At 50.8% G+C, this 23056-nt stretch overlaps 1 protein-coding gene across 1 annotated transcript in view; it reads right to left on the bottom strand.

Moving 5' to 3' along the window:
* Positions 1–23056, bottom strand: part of MDGA1 (MAM domain containing glycosylphosphatidylinositol anchor 1) — a 61944-nt gene that overhangs the window by 26152 nt on the left and 12736 nt on the right. The window contains exon 2 of the mRNA XM_055571525.1: positions 2260–2399. Coding sequence (XP_055427500.1) covers positions 2260–2399 — 140 coding nt within the window. The remainder of the gene's footprint in view (positions 1–2259; positions 2400–23056) is intronic.

Here is a 23056-nt window from a genome sequence, read left to right as displayed (position 1 = left end):
TTAACTGACCAGGTTTTATAATCTCCTGTCTTGTGGATTCTATTCCTTCCATTATCTCTTTAAATATTTTAAACATATTTAAGGATTCCCTCCAGATTGCTCTATGATCTCTGTTTTCTCAGATGTGAGTTGTTCAATTATTTGGGGTCTATAGACTGGCTCTCCCAGCACTGCATTTTAAGATGTTTTAAAATTTCACCCCGTGGGCTTGTATTCAGGAGGAATTACTTCCAAAGTCCCACTTGGGCCCTGACATGCCTGTCTGGGGTGTAACTATATGGCTGCCTACACCCAAGATACATGGATTTACAGGTTCAAACCAGTTTCTATATGTTTCGCAGCTTAAGATTTCCTTACCACTTGGATAGTGCAAGATACAGACTGGATTAGGGTTATTCCCTCAAAGGTGACTCTGTTTGCACCCACACCCTGAAGCAAAAGTCTGCTCCCTGCTGTGACTCTGGGCTGTGGGGCAGAGATCTGGTCCCCATTCATAGGTGGTATCACTCGTATTAAGCTTCCAGTTTTAGGTAGAGGGTCCAGCTCCAGCTCTAGTTATAGATGAGCCTGTGGCCTCAGCTCATACCACCCATGTGTGTATTAATACTACTGTCTCTGAAGTGAGTATGTCCCTCCAAGGACCAGGTTCTTCAGCTTTTGCTCACTGCCGTTGCTGTAGAGTTTTTCTTCCTTTTGGCCATAGACATTCCCTCTCTCTTGCTGTTAGTTGGCAGTAGGGAATTCCAGGAGCACTCATTCCCCCATGTGACCACAAAGCAGGTCATGAGATTGTATTTGCTCCACCCTGAGACTGTGGATGCTCCATGGCAATGGGAACTGCAGCTGTATCCTCAGGACCCATCATAGTACTTGGCATATAGCCGCTGCTGCTGCTGCTAAGTCACTTCAGTTGTGTCCAACTCTGTGCGACCCCATAGATGGCAGCCCACCAGGCTCCCCTGTCCCTGGGATTCTCCATGCAAGAACACTGGAGTGGGTTGGCATTTCCTTCTCCAATGCATGAAAGTGAAAAGTGAAAGTGAAGTCGCTCAGTCGTGTCCGACTCTTAGCGATCTCATGGACTGCAGCCTACCAGGCTCCTCCATCCATGGGATTTTCCAGGCAAGAGTAACTGGAGTGGGATGCCATTGCCTTCTCTCTCTTAGGGTTAGGCTTTAGAGAGGACCACCCCTAAAGTCACACCTAGACGAGCAGCATCCTGAAGACTGGCAACATTGTTTTCACTTCCAAACAAATCCTTAAGAAGGAGCAAGCAATGATGATAGTTTCAGACTAAAACCTTTGGGGGTTTCTTGTCCATCTGATTGTCTTAAGGTCAAACCTACTAAAGCTGTCCCTGTTCCCAATATTATCCGTCCCCCGCCCCCCCGCAAAAAAGAACTTTGCAATCACTGTGCTTCCTAAGAGCCAACCAAAACCTTTTCTGCTGCTTTTAAAGGTCACAGCAGCTCACCAGCAAATTTCACCGTCCCTTCAGCCCATCCTCCTACCTCTTCCTGTCAGCTTTCTGTGATAACCAGCCAACACTTCCTGCCTAAAACATACAGTGGGTCTGGGACAAAATTCACACCTGGCTTTTCCAGATACCCATCTTCTGTTTGCACAGTGGAAACCTCCTGAAGTAGTGGTTATGTGTTTTTTGTTTGCTTGTTGTTGTTGTTTGTTTGCAATTGTGTTATATGTTGTTGGTAACTCCTGGGTCCCCCAACTTAAAGAGGAAGAGTGCTAAGCCATAGAGAACACTGGTTCTGGATTCAAATTCTGCTTCCGCCCTCACAAATGCTGGGTGACCTTGGGAGTTTACCCAACCTCTCTGATCCTTGATTTCCTTATCTTAAAATGGAGGCCCTAATGCCTTCCTCACATCCTGGCTGTGAGGCTTCAAGGAGGGAACGCTGGAGAAAGTACCTAGCACAGTGCTTGGCACACGGTCTGACTTCACACAGTGGCTGAAGGTTTATCTGTGGGAGCGTTTGCTCAGCAGGTACAGGGAATGGAGTGGGATGGAACAGCTGACATTCAGTTGTCAGTGTTTCCAGGTGAGTAAGCCCACAGTCTAGCCCTTCCCCACAGAGTCTATTTTCCAGCCATTTCCCCAGCCCCAGGCTCCTGTCTTCTGCTGACCTGCTACCATCTGCCTTCAGTCTCAGGTCCCACTGCCTCTTCTGATTCTGGAGTTGGGCGGGGAGTGAGGAGGCGAGGGCAGGGGGACACCCACAAGCCAGGGCGGGGGCTTACCTGGGGCCGAGGATGCCCAGTGACGAGGCACTGCAGCACGAGGGTGTCCCCCTCCCGGATGGTGTAGACGCGCTCGCTGATGTTGTCTTCTTTCACCACACACGCCTGGCCCGCATGCACGATCTGAGCCTGGGCTGGAGCTGGCGGGAGACGGGGAGGTTTAGATAGGAGACTCAGAGGCCAGAGGAGGTCTAAGGCTCCCTCCTGAGTGTGTCACCCAGAACTCCCCAGCATATCCCTCAGAGGCCTCATCCCATTGAGCTCCTCCTGGGGTCCCTAGGCCAGAACCAGAAGGGTCAAGGACTCAGGAAAGGGGCAATTCCTCCCCATCCCACTGCTCTTGCAAGAGATCTGTACTCTTTGGGGCTTCCCTGGTGGTCCAGTGGCTAAGACTCCACACTCCCAATGCAAGGGATTGGGTTTGATCCCTGGTAGGGAACTAGATCCCCCATGCCGCAGCTAAGAGTCCACGTGCTGCAACGAAGGTGGAAGATCCCATGTGCTGCAACTAAGACCCAGTGCGGTCAACAAATAAATTACAATATTTTAAAAAAGAGAGAGAAGTGCTTTTCAACGAGCCAAGGATTGTGAGGAGGCTTGGTAATCTGTGCAAGTTGGTTATCATTCAATGAGCATCATGTCTTAGACCCCAGTCGTGGAGGCTGCTCTCCACATTTGGCAGGTGCCTCCATTCCCAGCTTTGGTGTCAGCTGCGAGGCACGCAGAGCTTACCTGCCCCAAGGAATTGCCTTCAGACAGTGAGCACTGCCTGGACCAAACATGCCTAGGAGGTCACCTCTTGCCCAACATCCCCCGCCACACACACACATACACACCAGTGACCTGATGGACATGATGCAAAGGCCCAGCCGTGTTGCCTCAAGTGGGGTGACTATGGTTCTGTTCACGCTCCAGAGCCCTTGTGCCCCAACCCCTGGGAACTGGCTGAGACTAAGTCAACAAAACCTCATTGTCACCCAGCTGTTTCTCTCATTCCCTTTCAATTTGTCCTGGGAGCACTTTCTCAGCAAATCACTTGCCTGAACTCCCTCCCACCAACCACTCCAGGCTCAAGTTCTAGTGAACCTGACCAAGATATCCCCCAGCCCCACAGACTGCGCATCACTCCCGTCACCCAAGGCCTGTTACCGTTCCCTCGTTGCTCACGGAACCTATGCCAGCCTCCTCTCCAAGGGACAGAAGTCTTCACCGGGGGACCTGGAAGTTCTCCTAAGACTACATGTCCTCCTTGACCCTCTCACAGTGCCTGGGGGCTGGGGTCTGGCCAGGGCTGGGGCACCAAAGCTAGGATATGGCTGGGGGACCAAAGGGAAAATGATGGAACCGGAGAAGTTCATAGACCTCCTTTGGTGTCTTAACCACACTGTCCTGAAAGCAAACCAGCACCAGTAGTTGGGCTCTGGGAAAGAGGGCAAGACCTCAAGTTCAAACATGTCTGCTCACAGATGAGGGTGGACGAGGTGGAAGTAGGAGAGCTGATCCAGGGTTCGGGGGACACAATAGGGTGAAAACTTGAGTCCTTGCCCTAAAGAGGTGCAGGGAGATAAAACCTGTTCATACAATGTGTAACGTCCTCCAGCAAGCATTCCATGATTGACCTACATCTTCCCCGCTCTGCATCCATCACTTTTCCAGCACAGCAACAAAGCATCAATCTGTGTGACTATCAAACTCAGGATTCTCATCTTTCTGCCTACCCAACTGTGAGCTTATATTGGTATCCCCAGCCTTGAATACAGCAGGTACTCAGTGAACACTGAATGAATGAATGTATAGGAATATTCCATGGTGAAGGTGCTAAGCATTGTAAAAGAGGTAAAGAAATCCCTAGGAGGTCAGGGGAGAAAGACATCACTGTTGGAGGAAGAATCACAGAAGACTGTGGAAGAGATAGCTTTTGAACCAGTCCTCAAGGAATAGGGGGACTTCCTGCAGGTTGACAGGGCAGTCTAATATTCCATATTACCCAGGGTAAAACACTAGTGACCTCTGGACCTTAATTTTCTCATCTCTAAGATGAGAGAATGCTACCAACCCTGACAACTCACAAGGGTGGAAGTGATAATACGTGCATGCTAAGTCGCCTCAGTCATGTCCGACTCTTTGTGACCCTATGGACTGCAGCCAGGCTCCTCTGCCCATGGAATTCTCCAAGCAAGAATACTGGAGTGGGTTGCCATGCCCTCCTCCAGGGGGTCTTCCTGACCCAGGGATCAAACCCACATCTCTTACATCTCCTGCACTGGCAGGTGGGTTCTTTACCACCAGCTTCACCTGGGAAGCCCTCAGGAGTGATGATAACACAGGATAAATGAGAAGTGCTTAGTAGAACTCTGATGTGTTTTTACTGTTGTCACAAGCAGTACCTTAATTAACAGAGTCTCTCCAACCAACAGTGACAGGACAGTCATGAACTAATGACAGAGATAGGTCCACAGAGGAAGCCCGGCCATAGGTCAAGTAGCTTGCAGAGGGCGGGGGCAGGGGGAAACGTGCAACCATTGGGAGTGATGTAGGTTAGGTTTAACCACGAGAGTCTCTGCAAACAGCAGCAGGTTCTGCAAACAGTGGCAGCTGCCACCAACCCAGGGTCTGAGTGTCCAGTCTGGCTGCCTTGGAGGAATGAACCTAGGCTAGTGGTCAGGAGACAAGCTGTGTGACCTGGGGCAAGTCAGACCTCAGGGAACTCAGTTTCCCCACCTGTAGGAGGTGCGTGTACTAGATAACTTCTGACATCTTTTTTCAATTCACACTTTCTATGAATTTTATCAATAGCACGTAGTCCCTGTGTAAGGTGCCCCCTGGAATCTGGGGAACAAGTCTGAAACTGTCACCCCCTGAAATGGAAATGCATCGGAAGAGATAGCCATCTGTGGCCAAGGTCCTCAGGAAATCTCATCAGGAAACAACCCACCAATGTATGATGTGTGTGCCAGTTGCTGGTAAGACCAGAGGCTGCCTGGATGTCTGCAAGAGGCCTGGGGTGCCTCTCAACAAGGAAGACATCGATTTAACAGGCTCCAGTGGAAGATAAGCTGTAATCTTGGACAGCGTGGCTTGCCCATAGCCAGGCAGTGTTGTAATGACAGATGCTTTGGTGACTGATAAGGAATTCTGAAAGTGAGTTAGAGAGCTGAACTTTCTCAGGGCCTGGACAGCACAAGCTGGGAAAGATGGGGCCTGACCCACAGACACAAGGCTTCTGACTACCTGACAGGTTCGCTTTCTCATTGGCCATGGGGCTATGAGTTGGCATCATGGATGATGACATCATTAAGATTACCCAACTTCCTTTAATGTCATTAACCACTAAGACTATCCAACTCTCAAATGGCAGAACCTCTTTGGAAGAGATTTTGGCAGCATCTACACAGGCTAAAGACTGCTGCAGAAGCTGAAGCTCCAATACTTTGGCCACCTGATACAAAGAGCCAACTCATTGGAAAAGACCCTGAAGCTGGGAAAGACTGAGGGTGAGAGGAGAAGGGGGTGACAGAGGATGAGATGGTTGGATGGCATCACCAACTCAGTGACATGAGTTTGAGCAAGCTTTGGGAGATAGTGAAGGACAGGGAAGCCTGGTGTGCTGCCATTCATGGTGTTGCAACGAGTCAGATACAACAGAGCAACTGAACAAACAAAACTCAGGTTAAACAAGTATATACCCCATGACACAGGAATCCTATTTCTGGGTATGTACCCAATAGAAATTAGTGCCTATGACAACCAAACAATAGGTCCAAGAATATTCACAACAGCTTTGTTTATTACAACTAAAAACAAGAAACAACCCCCATGTCCATCATGAGCAACAAGGGTAAATTAATTCTCACATATTCATACAATGGAATATTACACAGAAGTGAAAAAAGAACTATGGGTAGACACAACAATGCTGTTGAATCTCACAGCACAATTTGAGTGAAAAGAACTCAGACATAAAAGAGGAAACAGTGTATGGTTTCATCTATTTGAAATTCAGAACTGAAAAAAAAAAACAATCTTATAGTAACAGAGGTCTAAGCCATGGTTGCCCTTGGGTGGAGGTGAGGGATTATTTACTAAGAAGGCACAAGAGAAGCTTCTGGGGAGGAGATGGGATCCCATTGAATGAGATGGAAATATTCATAGTCCTAATCTGAGTGGTTGTTATAAGGGTGGATGCACATATAAAAAAGCACCAAGGTATTTGCTTAAGATTTTACTGTATCACTTTTATTAGATAAAGACAGAGCATCCACCCACCTCCCTTTGATGACATTGTCCACTGAGGTTATCCAGTTTCCTCAATCACCCTTTCCCTTTATTCCAAGTCCTTCTTGATGAGCCGCTTCCCATGACCGACTTCTTCCCAGTTCAGATGTTCCTTCTGGAGCAAGTGCTGGCTAGTTGCAAGGCACCCAGGACCCCTTGGGCTTCCCAGATGGTGCTAGTGGTAAAGAACCAAATGCCAATGCAGGAGACATCAGAGACACGGTTTCCATCCCTGGGTCAGGAAGATCCCCTGGAGGAGGAAATGACAACCCACTCCAGTATTCTTGCCTGGAGAATCCCATGGGCAGAGGAACCTGGCAGGCTATAGTCTATGGGGTCACAAAGCATAGGACACGGCTGAAGCGACTTAGCACATGCACACACACAGAGGCCCCCTTGGCCTAGGGATTCCAATTTGCCCATCACCCCCACTGTTTCATTAACGTGAGTCAGCCTCCCCACCTCCTCTTACCCCCAGGATGGCTAGAACTATGTTTCTGACCCTAAACCAACAGAGATCCCACCAAGTTATAGTCCCCCGCAAAAGGGGTTGTGTCCCACTGAGTCTCAGCCTCTCGCTCCACACACTCCCGGAAGGCACTGCCAGCAAATGGCATCTTCTCATTCCAAAGGCAACCAGGCCAGGGCCTGAGTCAAGAGGCACTGTGACATAATCCCTTCATTCAGTCTATCGAACGACAAATGCTTCCAGCCAGCCGCTGCGCTGGATGCTCAAGAGACTGTCATGAAAAGCAAACAAGGACCAGCTCTGAAAGAGCACTCTTGGAGAGATGGACGACAAAGAAGGAAACAGAAATGAACAGGATGGTTTCAGAGTGTGGTTATTGCTAGGATGACCCTGAAGCGGGGGGCGGGGTGGGGGGGTCGTGACAAGAGAAACTGGGCGGAGGAGGGGTCTGCTGGAGAGACATGGAAAGAGCAGACAATCTGGGGCTCATTTCTGGCTCTGCTACCCTCTAGCTGGGTGACACCGGGCTAGTTACTTCACCTCTCTGAGCCTCAGTCTCAGGAGCAAGAGATGGGAACAATAATGCCTTCTCCCAGGGCTGGTGTGAGGCTTAAATACAATGTATGTAAAATACCTGACCGAAGAGTATGTGTTTCTTTCTTTCTTTTTTTTTTTTTTTTTTTAGTGCAACTGGTCTTAGTTGCAGCACTCAGGATCTTCCATCCTCGCTGTGGCATCCAGGATCTTTAGTTGGAGCATGTGAACTCTTGGTAGTGGCATGTGACTTCTAGTTCCCTGACCAGGGATCAAACCTGGGGCCCCTGCACTGGGAGTGCAGAGCCTTAGCCACCGGACCACCAGGGAAATCCCAAACACTATATGTTCTGTCAAGAAGTGACAGCTCTTGAGATGATTAAACACGACCAAGAGATGGGGACAGGAGACCACCTTCTGTGGCCCACACGACATCCCAGGGGTGGAGGGACTCGAAGCAGACACTAAACCGTTAGGGATGTCTCACAAATTTGTTCCAAATTCATGTTGAGGGCTGTGAAGGACTTTAGAGAAGTCAGAAAACCAGAGGGGAGGGATGGAGCCCTTTTATACACTCAACTTTCAGAAAGACTTTCAGCAAGTTATCCAAGCCTTAGTTTTCTCATTTGTAAAATGGGGTTGTTGTGGAAAGGAATAAGAAAGTAAATGTAGGTGAAGTGTTTAAAACTGTTTGGTTCACAGTAAGCCCCCAAGCACGCCAGCCAGTGTTATTATTCCGTATGTGATTCGCACTCCTCTCAAAATGCCATCTCCCCAGGGCCTGCAAGGGCTTTGCATGAAAGGATGCTGTCTTATCTACCACAGATGGTGAGGCCTGATACATTCCTGGGGTCCATTGTATATTTGCAGGCTCCTGGCCTTATTTCTAAGAGCCAGAAAGGGCATTATTTCTAAAGTCCTATTTAGCCTCCTTTGGTAGAGAAGGAGACTGAGGCCTGGAGAAGGGAGCCCTCTTTCCACTCATGGACACAGGCACTAGCAGAGCTGGGGCTCGAACCCAGGCTTTCTGTCTGCTAGCCTGGAACTCAGTTTGCTGCCCTCCATAGACTCCCCTGCTCCCTCCTTGTATCACCCTGTGGGGGACTGGTGGGGAGCCCTTTGCAATGCAGATTCCCAGGCCCTGTGCAGAACCACCAGCCTGACTCTTCAGAGTCCATATTTGTAACAAACTCCCTGGGAATTTCAGAAGTACTGCTGGATTTGTTTTCTCTCTGAGGCCACTTTGGTAGATAGAAACTAGGACAGGATTTTGGAACCATTTCCCTGCTTTTGGTCTTGGAGACTTTTGCTACAATATTTCACTCTTCTAAGTTTTATCAACAAATCCCCCCAGGAAAAGAAAATACCTTGTCTCCTAACCTGGGTGCCACAAAAGGCTCACAGAGCCCATCGCCAGATAAGGATGCTGTACCTTCTCTCTCCCTCTGAGTCGCAGCACAAAAGAGCATACTCTTCAAGGCTCTGAAAAGGCCTGCAGTAAACACAGTAGCTCCGTGGTATAAAGAACCTGCCTGCAACGCAGGAGCTGCAGGAGATGCGGGTTCGATTCCTGGGTCTGGAAGATCCCCCGGAGGAGGGCATAACAACCCATTCCAGTATTCTTGCCTGGAGAATCCCATGGACAGAGGAGGCTGGTGGGCTACAGTCCACAGGGTCGCCAAATCAGACCCAACTGAAGCAACTGAGCACGCAGGCACACATGCAAACACATCCACATAACTTGGTTTATTCCAGTGCTTTCCATTTGACCATAAAGCCCTTTCTTCACAGAATATAATGGCTATGGAGTCAAGGAACATGCCCCTCCCCAGGCCCTTGGCTGAGAAGAGCCAAGTAGCATGAGGGCTGTCGCCAATGGGGCCACGTGGTAAGGAGGACCGCTGAGCAGAAATGGCAAGTCCCTGGCAGGTGCTTCCAGCTCACTCCTTCCTTCCTCCAAAAGCATACACCCCAAGTCACAGGTGCGGTAGGAACTGCCAGCACCAGGAGGCCCAGCGAGGAAGCCACCAATTCTCAAGGACTCACTTCACGGCAAATTCCAACTTGCCCCCTGGGCTCCTGAAGAGAATTCTCACTGCAACCTGGAAGGGGAATTTCATCAAAGATCCCCATCCCCCATGGGAGAATTTTCTCCCTGGATGTTAGCCAAGGGGGTCGGGGGTGGGGGGGGTGGCAGATGCTGGCCAAGTGCAGGAGGAGTCAACAGCAGGATGGGGGGCCAAACAAGGCTGACAGACAGCAGTGGGAATGAAACCTCTTGATCAAAAGCCCCATCCATCGCTTTCCTTCAGCTTTCCTCTCCATCCTAAGTTTTATTTATTTATTCTTCCCAAACTTTAAACTGTTTATTTTATATTGGGGTATAGCCAATTAACTGGAGAAGACACTGGCAACCCACTCCAGTACTCTTGCCTGGAAAATCCCATGGACGGAGGAGCCTGGTGGGCTGCAGTCCATGGGGTCGTGAAGAGTCGGACACGACTGAGTGACTTCACTTTCACTTTTCACTTTCATGCATTGGAGAAGGCATTGGCAACCCACTCCAGTACTCTTGCCTGGAAAATCCCAGGGACGGAGGAGCCTGGTGGGCTGCAGTCCATGGGGTTGCACAGAGTCGGACACGACTGAAGCGACTTAGCAGCAGCAGCAGCAGCATAGCCAATTAACAGTGCTGTGTTAACAGTTTCAGGTGAACAGTGAAAACGTACACATGTATCCATTCTCCCCCAAACCCCTCTCCCATCCAGGCTGGCACATAACGTTGAGCAGAGTTCCATGTGCTACACAATAGGTCTCTGTGTAAATAAAAAATATTTACCCATTTTAAATATAGCAGTGTGTACATGATCTTCCCAAAGTCCCTAACTATCCTTTTTCCCCCAGCAACCAGAAGTTCATTTTCTACTGAGTGGAGTAAGTCAGAGAAGGAAAAATATCATATGACATCCCTTATATGTGGAATCTAAATATATATATATATATACACACACACACACACACACAAATGAACTTACCCATCCTAAATTTTAAAAGGTTAATCATGACCGAGTGGGAGCTGGTGTCCTGTTCCCTGCTCCTGATTTTCATGGAGAGTGTGTCTGCAGGCGGAAGGAAACGTCCAAACAGAGCGGAGTGAGGGGAGGACAAGGAGAGAAAAGAAGTGGGGGCCACAGACTTCCCCACCTGAAGCTGGTTCCATCCGCCCTGGTCACCGGCTGGCAGGGCAAGTACCACCACCCTAACCACCTCTCAGATGCTTCACCGAGTGCTCCAGGCCAAGCTATATGGAAACAGAATCTGTGCTCTGGTCCTGCCTTCTATCAGATCGTCATTCAACAAACCCTCATAAGTGTGAGGTGCTGAGCTGGGTGCTGGCGAGAGCTCCAACACCCAAATCCTGAACTGGGGAAGTGGACAGTCAAGAAGAGCTGCGATAAAGGCCTGCTGAGAGGCAGACAGAAAGCATGGAGGGAAGGACTGCTGTGGGCTGGGGTTATGTCTCAGGTGTCCCCCCATCACCATCATATAACAATAACGTCATAACATACACATAATAAGTTACTCTGGGCCAGCACTGTACTGAGTGTTTTATATCTAATTGTTTACTGCTCATAACAAGCCTATGATTGTTCCCATTAATCAGATGAGGAAGCTGAGTCTTAGCAAGGGTAAGTAACTTGCCCAGGGGCACCCTGCTGGTTTGGAGTCCATCGGACTCTCTGACATTTGTGCTAAGCCCTCCACATCTCCAGTTTCCAAGTGCCTGACACAGAGCTGAGGACAGAGTTTCCACGTCACTGGTTGGGCTTGTCCCAGGGCGCATCCTTAGAAACTCTTCCTCCCTCATCCTCCCAGCTCCTGGTACCCACATGTTTATCGATCCCTTTTTGTACATAATACAAATGGACACTTAATAATTTAGCAGAGTTAACAGTGCTGAAATATTAACAGGCTTTTCCCTTTTAATTAGCTGCTCAGAGAATGGCGACCAGGGTCTGAAATGAGGCTCTCAGGGTAGGCGCTTGGCTGGCTCCGCCTGGGCCTTGTGATGCTACGTGATGCCACGCACCTCTCCCATGGACCACGGGCCATCGAACAAGGACCTCTCAGGGAAATTAACCTTTCTGTGCACTCCACAGTGAGGGTTCACCCTGCCCTCTGCACAGACCTGTATGCAGAGCTGGCCAAAGCCTGGCCTCTGGGCCACAGGCCTGGGGGCAGGCCAGCTGGTTTCTCAGGAGTGCTGGGGTCTAGGGGAGGCTCCAATTCCATGCTGGGAAAACCAGTTTGAAGCAGTGCCATCTCCTCTGGCCTCACCTCAGTGCCTGTCATCTTGAAGGGAAGCATCATCTCCCGGGCCCTATCCACCGCTGGTCACTCCCCCAGGGCATTAGACATCAGTCCAGGATGCTTTCCTCTCCATCTTCCTTCTTGCTCCCTGGCCTCCCAACCCTTCAAACACACACACATCGCCTGTTCATCTGCACTGATTCCTGGATCCCTTCTGTAACATTTCCTGAGCACCTATTGTCCTGCCCTCAGCTCTGGGATGCAGAGCCAATCAGGCGCTGCCCCCTCCCCAAAGAACCTCTGCCCTCCCCTTGCTACAGACTCTATTAAAGTCTGCTCTCAGCAACTGGGCTTTTTTGCTTATCAAAACCAAATCCACGTTCAGCCGACCTCCCCTTTGGCTGCAAAAATCCCTCCCCAACCCGACTGTATGTATCTCTGACCTCCGGGTCCAAGAGCACCATCACTGAGCGAGGAAAGCAGCCACAGCTGAAAGATCAGGGCACAGGCTGCCAGCCTATCACTACGACGGAGCGTGAAGACAAGCGCTGCTCTCACAGTCAGAGGCAGGGCCTGGTATGGCTTGCAGAGTCCGCTATGATGCGTAAGGCCTGGTTCTATTTTCAAGACCTGATGCTGTCTGCAGAGCTTGCTGCTTCTGGCAGAGCCTGGCACTCTGCTGAAAGTGGTGGGCAGTCCAGCCACACCCCCATCCCTTGGAAGGTTTGGCACCACTGCACCTACATCCTGGCTCCATCAGAAGGCACACAGGTTTTGAGAGTGTCGGGCTCTGCTCAGAATCTTCACCGAGTATCAGTGGAAGTCTAGTCTGCACAAAACTAATGAACTCTGGAATGTCAGGACAGGCCACTGGGAAAGCCCTCTAAGTGAGGCCTCTGAGATCCCCTGGGGGAACTATAAAAAGACATTCTCTCTGTGGGCAGGGAGATCAATTCTCAACAACAAGGTGCCCCAGGGCAGTTCTGGGCTTCCCAGGTGGTGCTACTGGTAAAGAACCCGCCTGCCAATGCAGGAGATGTAAGAGATGTAGGTTCGATCCCTGGATCAGGAAGATCCCCTGGAGGAGGGCATGGCAACACACTCCAGTATTGTTGCCTGGGAAGTCCCATGGACAGAAGAGCCTGGCAGGCTATAGTCCATGGGGTCGCACAGAGCTGGACACGACTGAAGAGAGTTAACACGGCACAGCACACAGGGCAATTCTAACCAGTGTAGGCAGGACACTCGGGGAAGAGAGGGCAGAAAGGTGCACACTACAAGTCAGGCATTGCTTGAGCAGAGGCTGTAAGTGCAAGTCTGAGGGGCTGCCCACAGCCTTGGGCAAGTTATTTAACTTCTCAAAGCCTCAGTCCCTTCATCTGCCATATGGGGATAACACTATATCTCAGCTCTGGCAGAAGTAACTTCTAGGTTGTGAGGATTAAACAAGACAATGTGGATACAGAGCATAACCACCAGTATCTAGTAACTGCTCAATAAATTTCAGTTCCCTTTCCATTTGATCATAGGACCTGGGACCCTGTTCCAAGGGCCTACAAGAGGAAAATGTAAAACTGAATGAAGAGTGGGGGGATGCCAAGAGCCATAATCCTGACAGACTAGAATATCAATGTGGACTGAGGACTTTCCTGGTGGTGCAGGGGATAAGAATCCGCCTGCCATTGCAGAGGACACGGGTTCGATCCCTGGTCTGGGAAGATTCTACGTGCCCGGGAGAAACTAAGCCTGCACACCACAGCTACTGAGCCTGTGTGCCTAGAGCCTGTGCTTCACAACAAGAGAAGTCACTGAATGAGAAGCCCACGTACCACAACCAAGAGCAGCCCAAGACCGTCGCAACTACAGAAAACCCATGCAAAGCAACAAAGATCAAGTGCAGCCAAAAATAAATAAAATTATATTTTAAAAATGTGGACTGAAAGAGGTGATCACTGGGAGGAAGGCTCTCCCCAGGAGGATGGCGAGAAAGAGAGGCTACCACCCAACAGGGTAGAGAACGGTTTTAGGCCTCAGGACCTGAGCTTGACTAGCCCAGGGACATGGGACCGGTGGACATGGTGTTTCTTCAGGGGTCTCACTATTCAACCCCACCAAGGTTTGCAGTCCTGGAGACCCCATCACTGCAGTTCCCCTGGCCTTGGGTCTTGGCAGTGGGCCAAATTCTGGATATGACCACATTCCCACCTGACAAAACAAAGCTCTTGAACTGATTCCATGGGAGAGGCAGGGCTGGCGTAGACACAGGGGTTCTCCTTGAGGCTGTTGCAATAATTGCTGTGTGACCTGGGGCAAATCATTTAACTCTGTGGCCTCCAGCCCCAGCTTCCTGCCTGTAAAATGGGCATAAGAATCCTCCCTATTGGAAGTATTAAATATAATAAGAATGGAATCCACCAAGCACAGCACATGTTGCAGCACATGCTCCAGATGTATAGTGAGAAGGGAGCGGAATAAAACCAAACTCATACCTCAGAGTGTGTCCACCATCAGAAGGCCCCCTTAGTCTGAGAGCTACAGCTTCAGTCGTGGAGCCTGACAGGCCCCTGAGCGACCCTGTTCATTGGAGCCTGAGGCTCAGTCACCAGGGCTCCAGCATACCTGTGATCAGCACTAGGGACACATTCTGGACCAGCACATCCTGGGTGGGACCAGAGATGCACTGCCAGGTCCAGGCTCCCAAACCAGAACGCAGAGCCTGGGCCGCCCCTGGGTCAGGGTATGGAGGGAGCGGCAGCTCTGCTAAAGCAAAGAACCCCCATAGCCCCCTCTGACCCCAAAAGCCCAATGGCCTCCTCCCACCCCGCGAGCTGAGACCCAAGTCTGAAGCACAGGGCAAGGCCTGCAGCCTGACACAGGCCTGGCTGCTGGAGCCGAGGGAGACAAGGGGGCTTGAGGCAGTGGACGGGGGCTGAAGTTGGCATCTGAGGCCCTGGAAGCTCAGAAAGGACGGGATGGTGGTGAGTGGAAACAAGTTCTTTCCAAACAACCTGCAAGAACAGGCTGGAAGCTCCACTCCAGCACTTGGCATGACTAAACCCCCCAATTCACCATATAAAACAGAAGCCAATGATATTAGATGCATCGTGTCTTATTAAGTGAGATGACATATCAGAAAGTGCCATGTAAACTGTAAAGTTTCTGTGCAGATCAGGTCTTATTATTATTAGGTGTTGAAAAGACCCAAAGAAGCAGGCCATAAGGCACCTATGACACCAGTGAAAATAAATTAAAATGATAAAATCCACTATGGCTGGCCTCTGCACAAGCCCGACTCAAACTTTTTGTAACACAGCCTGGCAGTGCAAAAGGAGAATCATAAAACTGTTCCTATCCTATGACCTATTAGACAATCTCACTTTGGGGAATAGGCCCCAAGGAAATAATTTAAAAGGAAAAAGTAATTCACATAAGGATATTCACGGCAGAGCTCTTTAGAAGAAGAAGAAATTGGCATCTGCCCAAACGCTCAGCACTGGAGAAACAGTGACCAAACTCCAGCACATCGATGCAGGGGGTGCCCTGTGGCCATTAAGCTGACAGGTCTGAGGGCTCAGTCAATACCAGGAGACGTGTGCAGGAGATAAAGTCGTCCAAGAGTGCAGAGTGGACAGCTGTTTACTGCTATGTAAAAATATATTGACAGGTATGGGCAGGGAATTTAGAATGAATGGCTCATGTTTGATAGTCATTGGATTCCTTTTCTTTTCCTATGAAGTTGTTTAAGTGGATAATAATAACAGTAACAACTCTGAAAGCAAAATCAATCTTGCAGCTCGAGAGCAGGTGGGGCATTAGACCCCAGGACAGGAGGGCAGGGGAGGGAAAGACAGTGTTTCTGGAAAGCTTACCATCTCCACTCTGCTGGGGGTAGCACTCTGAGCCCTCCTACCCACCCCAGGCCACTGTGGGTTCCTGGGCATCATCCTACCTGGCTTTGGGGTGAAATTATGGGTGTCACAACCTGACAGCTTGAAACCTCTTCATGCAGCCTTGCAGAGTTCCTCTGGGCTTGATCTTCACCCCAGCTCAGGAGGAGGGAGGAGGATTAGCTCTAAAGGCTTAAAAACCAAGGAGCAGAGATGTAAGGGCCTGATCAACTTTATGCCTCTCTCCACATCCAATGACATCAGGGGAACAGCACTTAGTGCCCCTCAGCAACCCCAAGGCCTGGGAGCCAATCCTCACCCCCATCTTGAAAACACACCATCAGCCAGAAACCTGAGACTCAGGGCTACCGTGGTGGTCCAGTGGCAAGACTCTATGCTCCCAATGGAGGGGGCCCCAGTTTGATCCCTGGTCAGGAGCTAGATCCCACATGCCACAATGAAGACTGAAGATCCTGCCTGCTGCAAATAAGACCCAGCACAGCCAAATAGGTAAATTAAAAAATAAATAAATAAATAAAGTTTAAAAAAAGAAAGAAACCTGGGAGTCATCCCTGACTTCTCTCCTCCCACACCCTGCGTCCAAGCCACCAGCCCAGCAGCTCAATCTTCAGAACTGATCCTGAACCCAACCCCTAAAATACCAACCTGGACTGGGCCACCACCACCATCCCCTGCCTGGATTTTTATAACGGAGAGGTTGACTCTGCTTCCTTCCTTGCCTGGTACATCTGTTCTCCACAAGCAGCCAGAGAGATCTCTTTATACTAAGTCTGATCCCATCTCTCCTCTGCTCAAACCCGGCCATGACTCCACTTCACGTCAAAGCCACAGCATTTTCAGTAGCCTGCCATGCCCCACGTCTGCTCCCACCCACCCCTGTATCTTACTCCCCACTACGGCAGTCACACTGCTCTTTGCTGTTCTTCAAGCAGACCAAGCCCACTTGGCCTCAAGGACCTTTGCACTTGCAGCTGTTACTGGACTGCTCTTCCCTAGATTTCCAGAGCTACCCCATCACTTCCTTCAGCTCTTTTATGAGTAAGGTCTACCCTGACCACCCTTTTTAAGACAGTATTCCTGCCTCCACCGCCATCACTCTCGGTCCCCTTCCCTGCTTTGTGGGTTCTTCATAAGACCCGTCAACACTGGCAGATAAGTCGCTGTTCATTCTCTTGTGTCCCTTTCAAAGGACAACACCCCTGGGAGGGAAAGCAGGTTAAATTCCTGCTTTAACAATGGGATGAATAATCTTGGTTTTTTTTTTTTTTTTTTTTTCAGGAGTCAATTCCAGAAGCATAAAGTTTGGGAACATATTTTCTTTACATCAGGTATATTTATAAATCAAGAAATATAATACCTCCCCCCCCACCATGCTTAAGTATTCTGATTTTTTTTTTTTCTTCCATCACGGAAGGGTTTCTCTCCTTTTTTGGCTAAAATTTTAGAAACCACATAAGTGGTATGCACCGTAGGATCTGATTATAATGCTGAGCCTCTGAACAACTCGTAAATGACTTGAAACCCAGTCGGTTGGGGGAAAAAAGTGAAGGACCTGTGGATGGGGGAGGCCAATTGGCCTAAAGTTCAATCACAGCCAGGAACAGAAAAGTCATTGCCATTAGGAGGCTCCTAGGGGCTAAGGACCGGAGAAGGCAATGGCAACCCACTCCAGTACTCTTGCCTGGAAAATCCCATGGATGGAGGAGCCTGGCAGGTTGCAGTCCATGGGGTCGCGAAGAGTCGGACACAACTGAGTGATTTCACTTTCACTTTTCACTTTCATGCATTGGAGAAGGCAATGGCAACCCACTCCAGCATTCTTGCCTGGAGAATCCCAGGGACGGTGGAGCCTGGTGGGCTGCCGTCTATGGGGTTGCACAGAGTTGGACACGACTGAAGCGACTTAGCAGCAGCAGCAGCAGGGGCTAAGGACAGGGGGAGGGGGAAGCTGCCTTTTAGGAGGAAAGCAAGGTCTGGAATGGGCAGCCATGTGGGTGGCGGTAAAGGTACAAAACACAGCTGTCTCCCAAGGCACAGAGTAGCTCAGAGAGAACATCCTTGCTGTCAACATCCCCGAGAGGGAGATGGGAGGAGGGCTGGAATCCTGCCACTCTTTCTCCAGGGCCAGGGTCTCGCTCCCTCTTTCCCCCAGTGCTGTGTCACGTGCCTGTATGTAGAACCGCACGTGTCCCCTCCCTGGTGGCAGATCCTTGACTCACCAAGCAGGCCTGAGCAGGCTGGGACGCTGCAGTCACTCACTTTGCAGGGCCTCCTCTGAACAGCCCAGGCACTGGGCTCAGAATGGCTTTCCATACCTTTCCCCGTTTCCTCTTCACCGCAGCCCCCTGAGGTGCACGCTATTATCCTCATTGGCTTGTGCATGGGGGAAACTGAGGTGCTGTGTATAACTGCTGTGCCCAAGACCACACAGCCAGTGAGTGGTTGAGGCTGGACTTGAACCCAGTTCTACTGCAGAACCCTCTGCTATAAGCCTTCATGCCACACTGCGTCCCTACACTCCTACCTGAGCGAGCGAGATGATTATTCATCGACTTTGATATATTTAGTTGCATGCTTCTGAAATTAGACCTTGGTGGTGTCAGGAAGCCTGGCGAGTCATGTGCGACAGCTGACCTCAGAGCAGCGAGTCACTGACACCTCGGTGTGAAGAACTTCTCCACTTATTCTCCTCCCTGGGGCACTGAGGAATGAGGAAAAGAGACGGTGGAGGGTAGGGGTTGCGGGGTAGGCGGGGAACTGCAGGACCACTTGGCTGACCCTTCCCAGAATCCTCCTCTCTGGTTGCCATGGAGCCACCTCTGCAGAGGCCTGGACCCTGGTGGGGATGAGAAGGTAAGGTGCAGTGAAAGAAAGTGATCCAGAAGAAAGCAAGCTAGCCTGTTTGTGGAGTCCTATAGAAAAGCTGGGCGGGGAAGGTGGGGGGGAGCACTGCAGAGACATCAGTCCTGAGGCCCTCAGTCATTAGGGCCACCCTCAGGAGGAACAGAGAGTCATTCCCAGGAGAAACTGAAAACACTGAGCAGGGATGGGTGAGGGAGGCGGCAGAAGAGTCCGGAAGATTGAGGAGAATGAGCGGCAGGAGGAAGCCGGGACCCTGAAAAAACTGGGTGCTTGCCAGTGTCCAGCAAGTAGTTGGTACTTAAGAAATGTCAGCCAGAGCTATTGTTATCACAGGTGCTCAAAAGAGACTTCCAAGGTTGGGAAGTAGACCAGTGAGCTCTGGTCTACTCAGTCCAGGAATGAAACATGAACACTGCTCAGGGCTCCTGCAGTGAGGGGCTCTCCGCCCTGCCAGGGAACTCTCCAAGGTGCCAGCTCCCTTCCGAGCCTGAGCAGTTTGTTCCTAGGAGGACAGCTGGGGAGGGCTTTAGGAGAATAAGAGTCCCCACCCCACCCCACCCTCCACCACTCAACCCAGCTGGGGCCACTGGGTCCATGCGCCCAGCCCAGCCCCCACCCTGGCACAGGCACAGCGGGTAAGCGCACGCCTGGCACAGGCCCCAGTGCCTGGGAGAGAGGCTCCAAGCTGGCAGCTTTGTATTTTGTGAAAATCGAATCCACAACTGAGCCCTCCAGCGGAGCAGGGCCTGCTGGGAAGGCTGGCGGGTCTCTCTTCCCGTTCCCCTTGCTGGGCCCCACCCTCCCCTCTGCAGCCCCTACCCCCAGGAACCATGGGGAGTGCCAGCTGCCACCCCAGCTGCCACAGGGGTGCCAAGGGGGACAGCCCAGGGGCCCAACTCTGGCCACCATGCCAGGGCTTGGCCCGCCCCCACCCTGACACCCCTCCTGCTTGGAATAAATTGAAATACAAATCAGAGGGAAATGCTTCCCTCTGTTTGAACAAATTGTTATGGATTCCTCCCTGTCTCAGGTCAGGGCTTGCGGATGGGGGATATTTTCACTCGCCGACTGCTAATAGACTCAGGAGAAGCTGCTGGATCGATGGAGGCCGGGAAAATTAGCCAGGAGCTTCGGGCCAGCCTCGGCCTGTCCCTGCCCCCACTCCAGGCCTCCTAGAAGGGGTGGCAGGCAGTTATAACGCAGGCCAGACAGAGTGCTGGGCTGACGGCTCTAGAAGTCAAGGCAAGGACGAGGGGGGCAAGTCAAGGGGCTGCTGGGGGGACAGTGGGATAAAAGCGGATCCAGAGAATCCCCCAAAGAGGTCTGCAGTGCCCTCCACACACATACATACAGGACTCCCTGCACATAAACCCATGTTCTTGTGTGTATCGCCACACATACGCACACCTTCGGCACATGCATGTCCACGTATATTTATATATGCATGAAAAACACTGATGAAGTGTACATGCCCAGGGGTGAGAGGACTTGGGGAGTGCATTCCAGCTCCTGTTGAAGTTTCCAGTGAGAGCAGTTTATCTCCTGCCAATGGTTTTCCATACACAGACGGACGGACGGACAGACACACGCACGCACGCACGCACGCACGCACGCACACACACACACACACACTGATCTCTACCAGCAACCACAGCTCCCCATTAATCACTCCTTTCACCCCTCAGCCTGGCTCTATAATTCTGCAAGGGGAGCCCAAAGGAGCCACTGCCTTCACTGGTCCCAGCTCCAATGAATGAGCGGAAAGAGACTAGGGGGTGCAGCCCACCCTCGCCTGGACAGCCCCACAGCCCCTGCTCCTTCAGCTCCCGAGAAAATGAGGGAGGCAATGAGCCAGACAGGGTGTCGGTGCTTCCGGCACTTTAGGGCATCCCTCAGTGCTGAGCTCTCCCAGCATCACCCAAGGCCACTGTGACAGTGGGCAACTCCAGGGGCCACGGCTGTACAGGAAGCTGGGAAAAGGCAGGAGCAGAGGGGAGGACTTGCTGCAGCCTCTGAATGCCCCAGAAGGAGGTGGGGAGGCTTGATCTGGGGAAAGTCTCTTGTGTCTCCTGCCTGCTGCCCTTGGCATGTGAAGCTATGATAACGCACACACATACTCCTCTCAGTAACCTAGAGCCCAAATCTGACTTGGGAGATAGAAGTGGGAGAAAAGGCTGCATTCACTGGCAGGGAGAACTTGGAGTGACCTTTCACCTCTGACCACTGGTTTCAGTGTCTAAAAGCTGACCAGTTCAGCTAGGTGATCTCTACGTCCGTTACCTCTGACTTTCCACAATTTCTCAAGCTGGGCTGCCTGTTTGCTGTGTGATTTGAGAACTTCTCTTGCCCTCTCTCAGCCTCAGGTTTCTTCCCTGACAAACGATGACATATGTTCTAAGTTTCTTCCTGGCTCTGATTCTACAAGGCTGTGATTCTAGATCATCTCTTTGTGTTGTGTGCTTAGCACCTAGAACAGTGTCTGGCACACAGGAGGTGCTCAATAAACATCTGATTAATTAATTAGTTAATCTCAGGTCCCCGCTGGCAGTGAAAGACAGAGGGAAATTCACAACAGGACAGAGGAGTTGTTCTGATCCTGCCCCACAGGCCCCAGGACATCCAGGGAAGCAGGTGAGCCTGGCCCACGGGAGAAGGTGTGATGCCTGGAGAGGGGAGTAGGCAGAATGCAATCAGCCTTCTTACCCACACAGAATCCTGCCTGAAGAAAGAAGAGGCAGTCTTCTAGTCTCAGAGATCATTCCTATCTCTTTCTTAGTCTTGAATTCAGCAGATGGGAAGCTAATGGTCATGCCTCTGGTAGCATGCCCAAAGGACCTATAGACTCTTGAGTTGGGGCCCAGTGACCCTCCACCCTGCCCTCCCCCGCTATAAGGTCCCCTCAATCCTTCAGGGAGATTCTGGATTCTATCAGGAAGGTCTTGGGGAAATTGACATGCTGGAGGTTCTGTTCCCAGGATCCTAGAAAGCAAATGAGCAGCTCACGGAGCTCATGGCCACAGGAGAGAGTTTTCAGACTGCAATCAGAGATGATTCATACAGAAGACAAGTTCTAAGAACAAAGAGTTCAGCAAAGCAGGCTGGATCTGAAAAAGCAAGACTGATGGCTCAGCCAGGAGGCAGTATAGGCTGCAGGTGCCCCCTGCCAACTGTTGTTGTCCAGTCTCTCAGTTGTGTCTGACACTTTGCTACCCCATGCACTGCAGCACACCAGGCTTCCCTGTCCTTCACCATCTCCCAGAGTTTGCTCAAACTCACGTCCATTGAGTCGGTGATGCCATCCAAGCATCTCGTCCTCTGTCACCCATATCCCCTCTCCTCCCGTATTCCCTCCCCTAACCATTGCCGCGCACAACGGCCAGCACCTGCTCCTCTCAGTGTGAGCTTCAGCGCTCACGCTGCCAGCGTGTGCATGTGCAGTGGGCCGAGTACCAGGAAGTTAACACCCCCTGGGGCAGCCCTCCCAATGACAGATGGGAATTAGTGTATTCAGGCCCCAGCTCCCACATCCCCACGGTGGGATGACTCGTAAGTGTGTTTAAGAGTGTCCCAGAGGGCCCCAAAGGGACACGGTGGTGACTGGCTTGACAACGCACCTTCCATTGGTTGCTTTATGTCCCTGTCTCTCATCCCCATTCCTCTATCAGAGATTCCTGGGCTCATCTTCCAAATAAATCACCCACACTTGGCTCCTTGTCTCAGGATCGATTCTGGGGAACTGAAGCTAAGACTATCAGTCCAAACCAATTATGACCATCATGGTGTCCACTATTAAACCTCTCACATGGCTGTACCTAGGGCTCTCATGTTGCTTAAGACACACACACGAACACACACCAAATACCCTACCATGCTCCCTTACCTCACCTGTCTCTTCCTGGGAAACCTCCTTTCCTGAATCCCAAGGCTTCAAGATCCAACTCATGTGATCAACCAACCTGAATCACTGGAAAAAGGCTTGAAAGATGCTTGGCACTCTCGGGGCAACCTTCTGGAAACAGTGACTGTGTTTCCATCAGCTAACATGAATAATGACTTTAAGATGGAACTTAGGCCATTTGACAGAGATGTGGGGCCTGGTGGAGATTGGTAGCAACCTCCAGCTCATCTACCAAGATGACTGCCTCCTCCACCCACAAGGAGCAGGGCCTCCTAGGGCCTCCCTGACACCTCATTAAAGGATTCTAACATCCAACCAGGAGGCCTGGACTCAGAGCGAGCCCCAGATCCTGTAGTCCCAAGGCAGTGAGGCCCAGGAATAAGACATGTAGTTTACAGGGATGAGGGGAGCTTTATTAGTGATGTGGGTATGAACTGGGCTTATAAATGCTATGCAGTCATGTCCTGGCTTTTCCTGAGCCTACAGAATAATAGAGAATGAGAAAGACCTAGCTAGAAAGTCCCTGGACATGACTTTTAA

The sequence above is a fragment of the Bubalus kerabau genome, chromosome 3, assembly GCF_029407905.1.
Source record: "Bubalus kerabau isolate K-KA32 ecotype Philippines breed swamp buffalo chromosome 3, PCC_UOA_SB_1v2, whole genome shotgun sequence".
Taxonomy (NCBI): Eukaryota; Metazoa; Chordata; class Mammalia; order Artiodactyla; family Bovidae; genus Bubalus; species Bubalus kerabau.
Note: the sequence above shows the minus strand (reverse complement) of the source record. Positions and strands in the feature narration are given on the sequence as shown.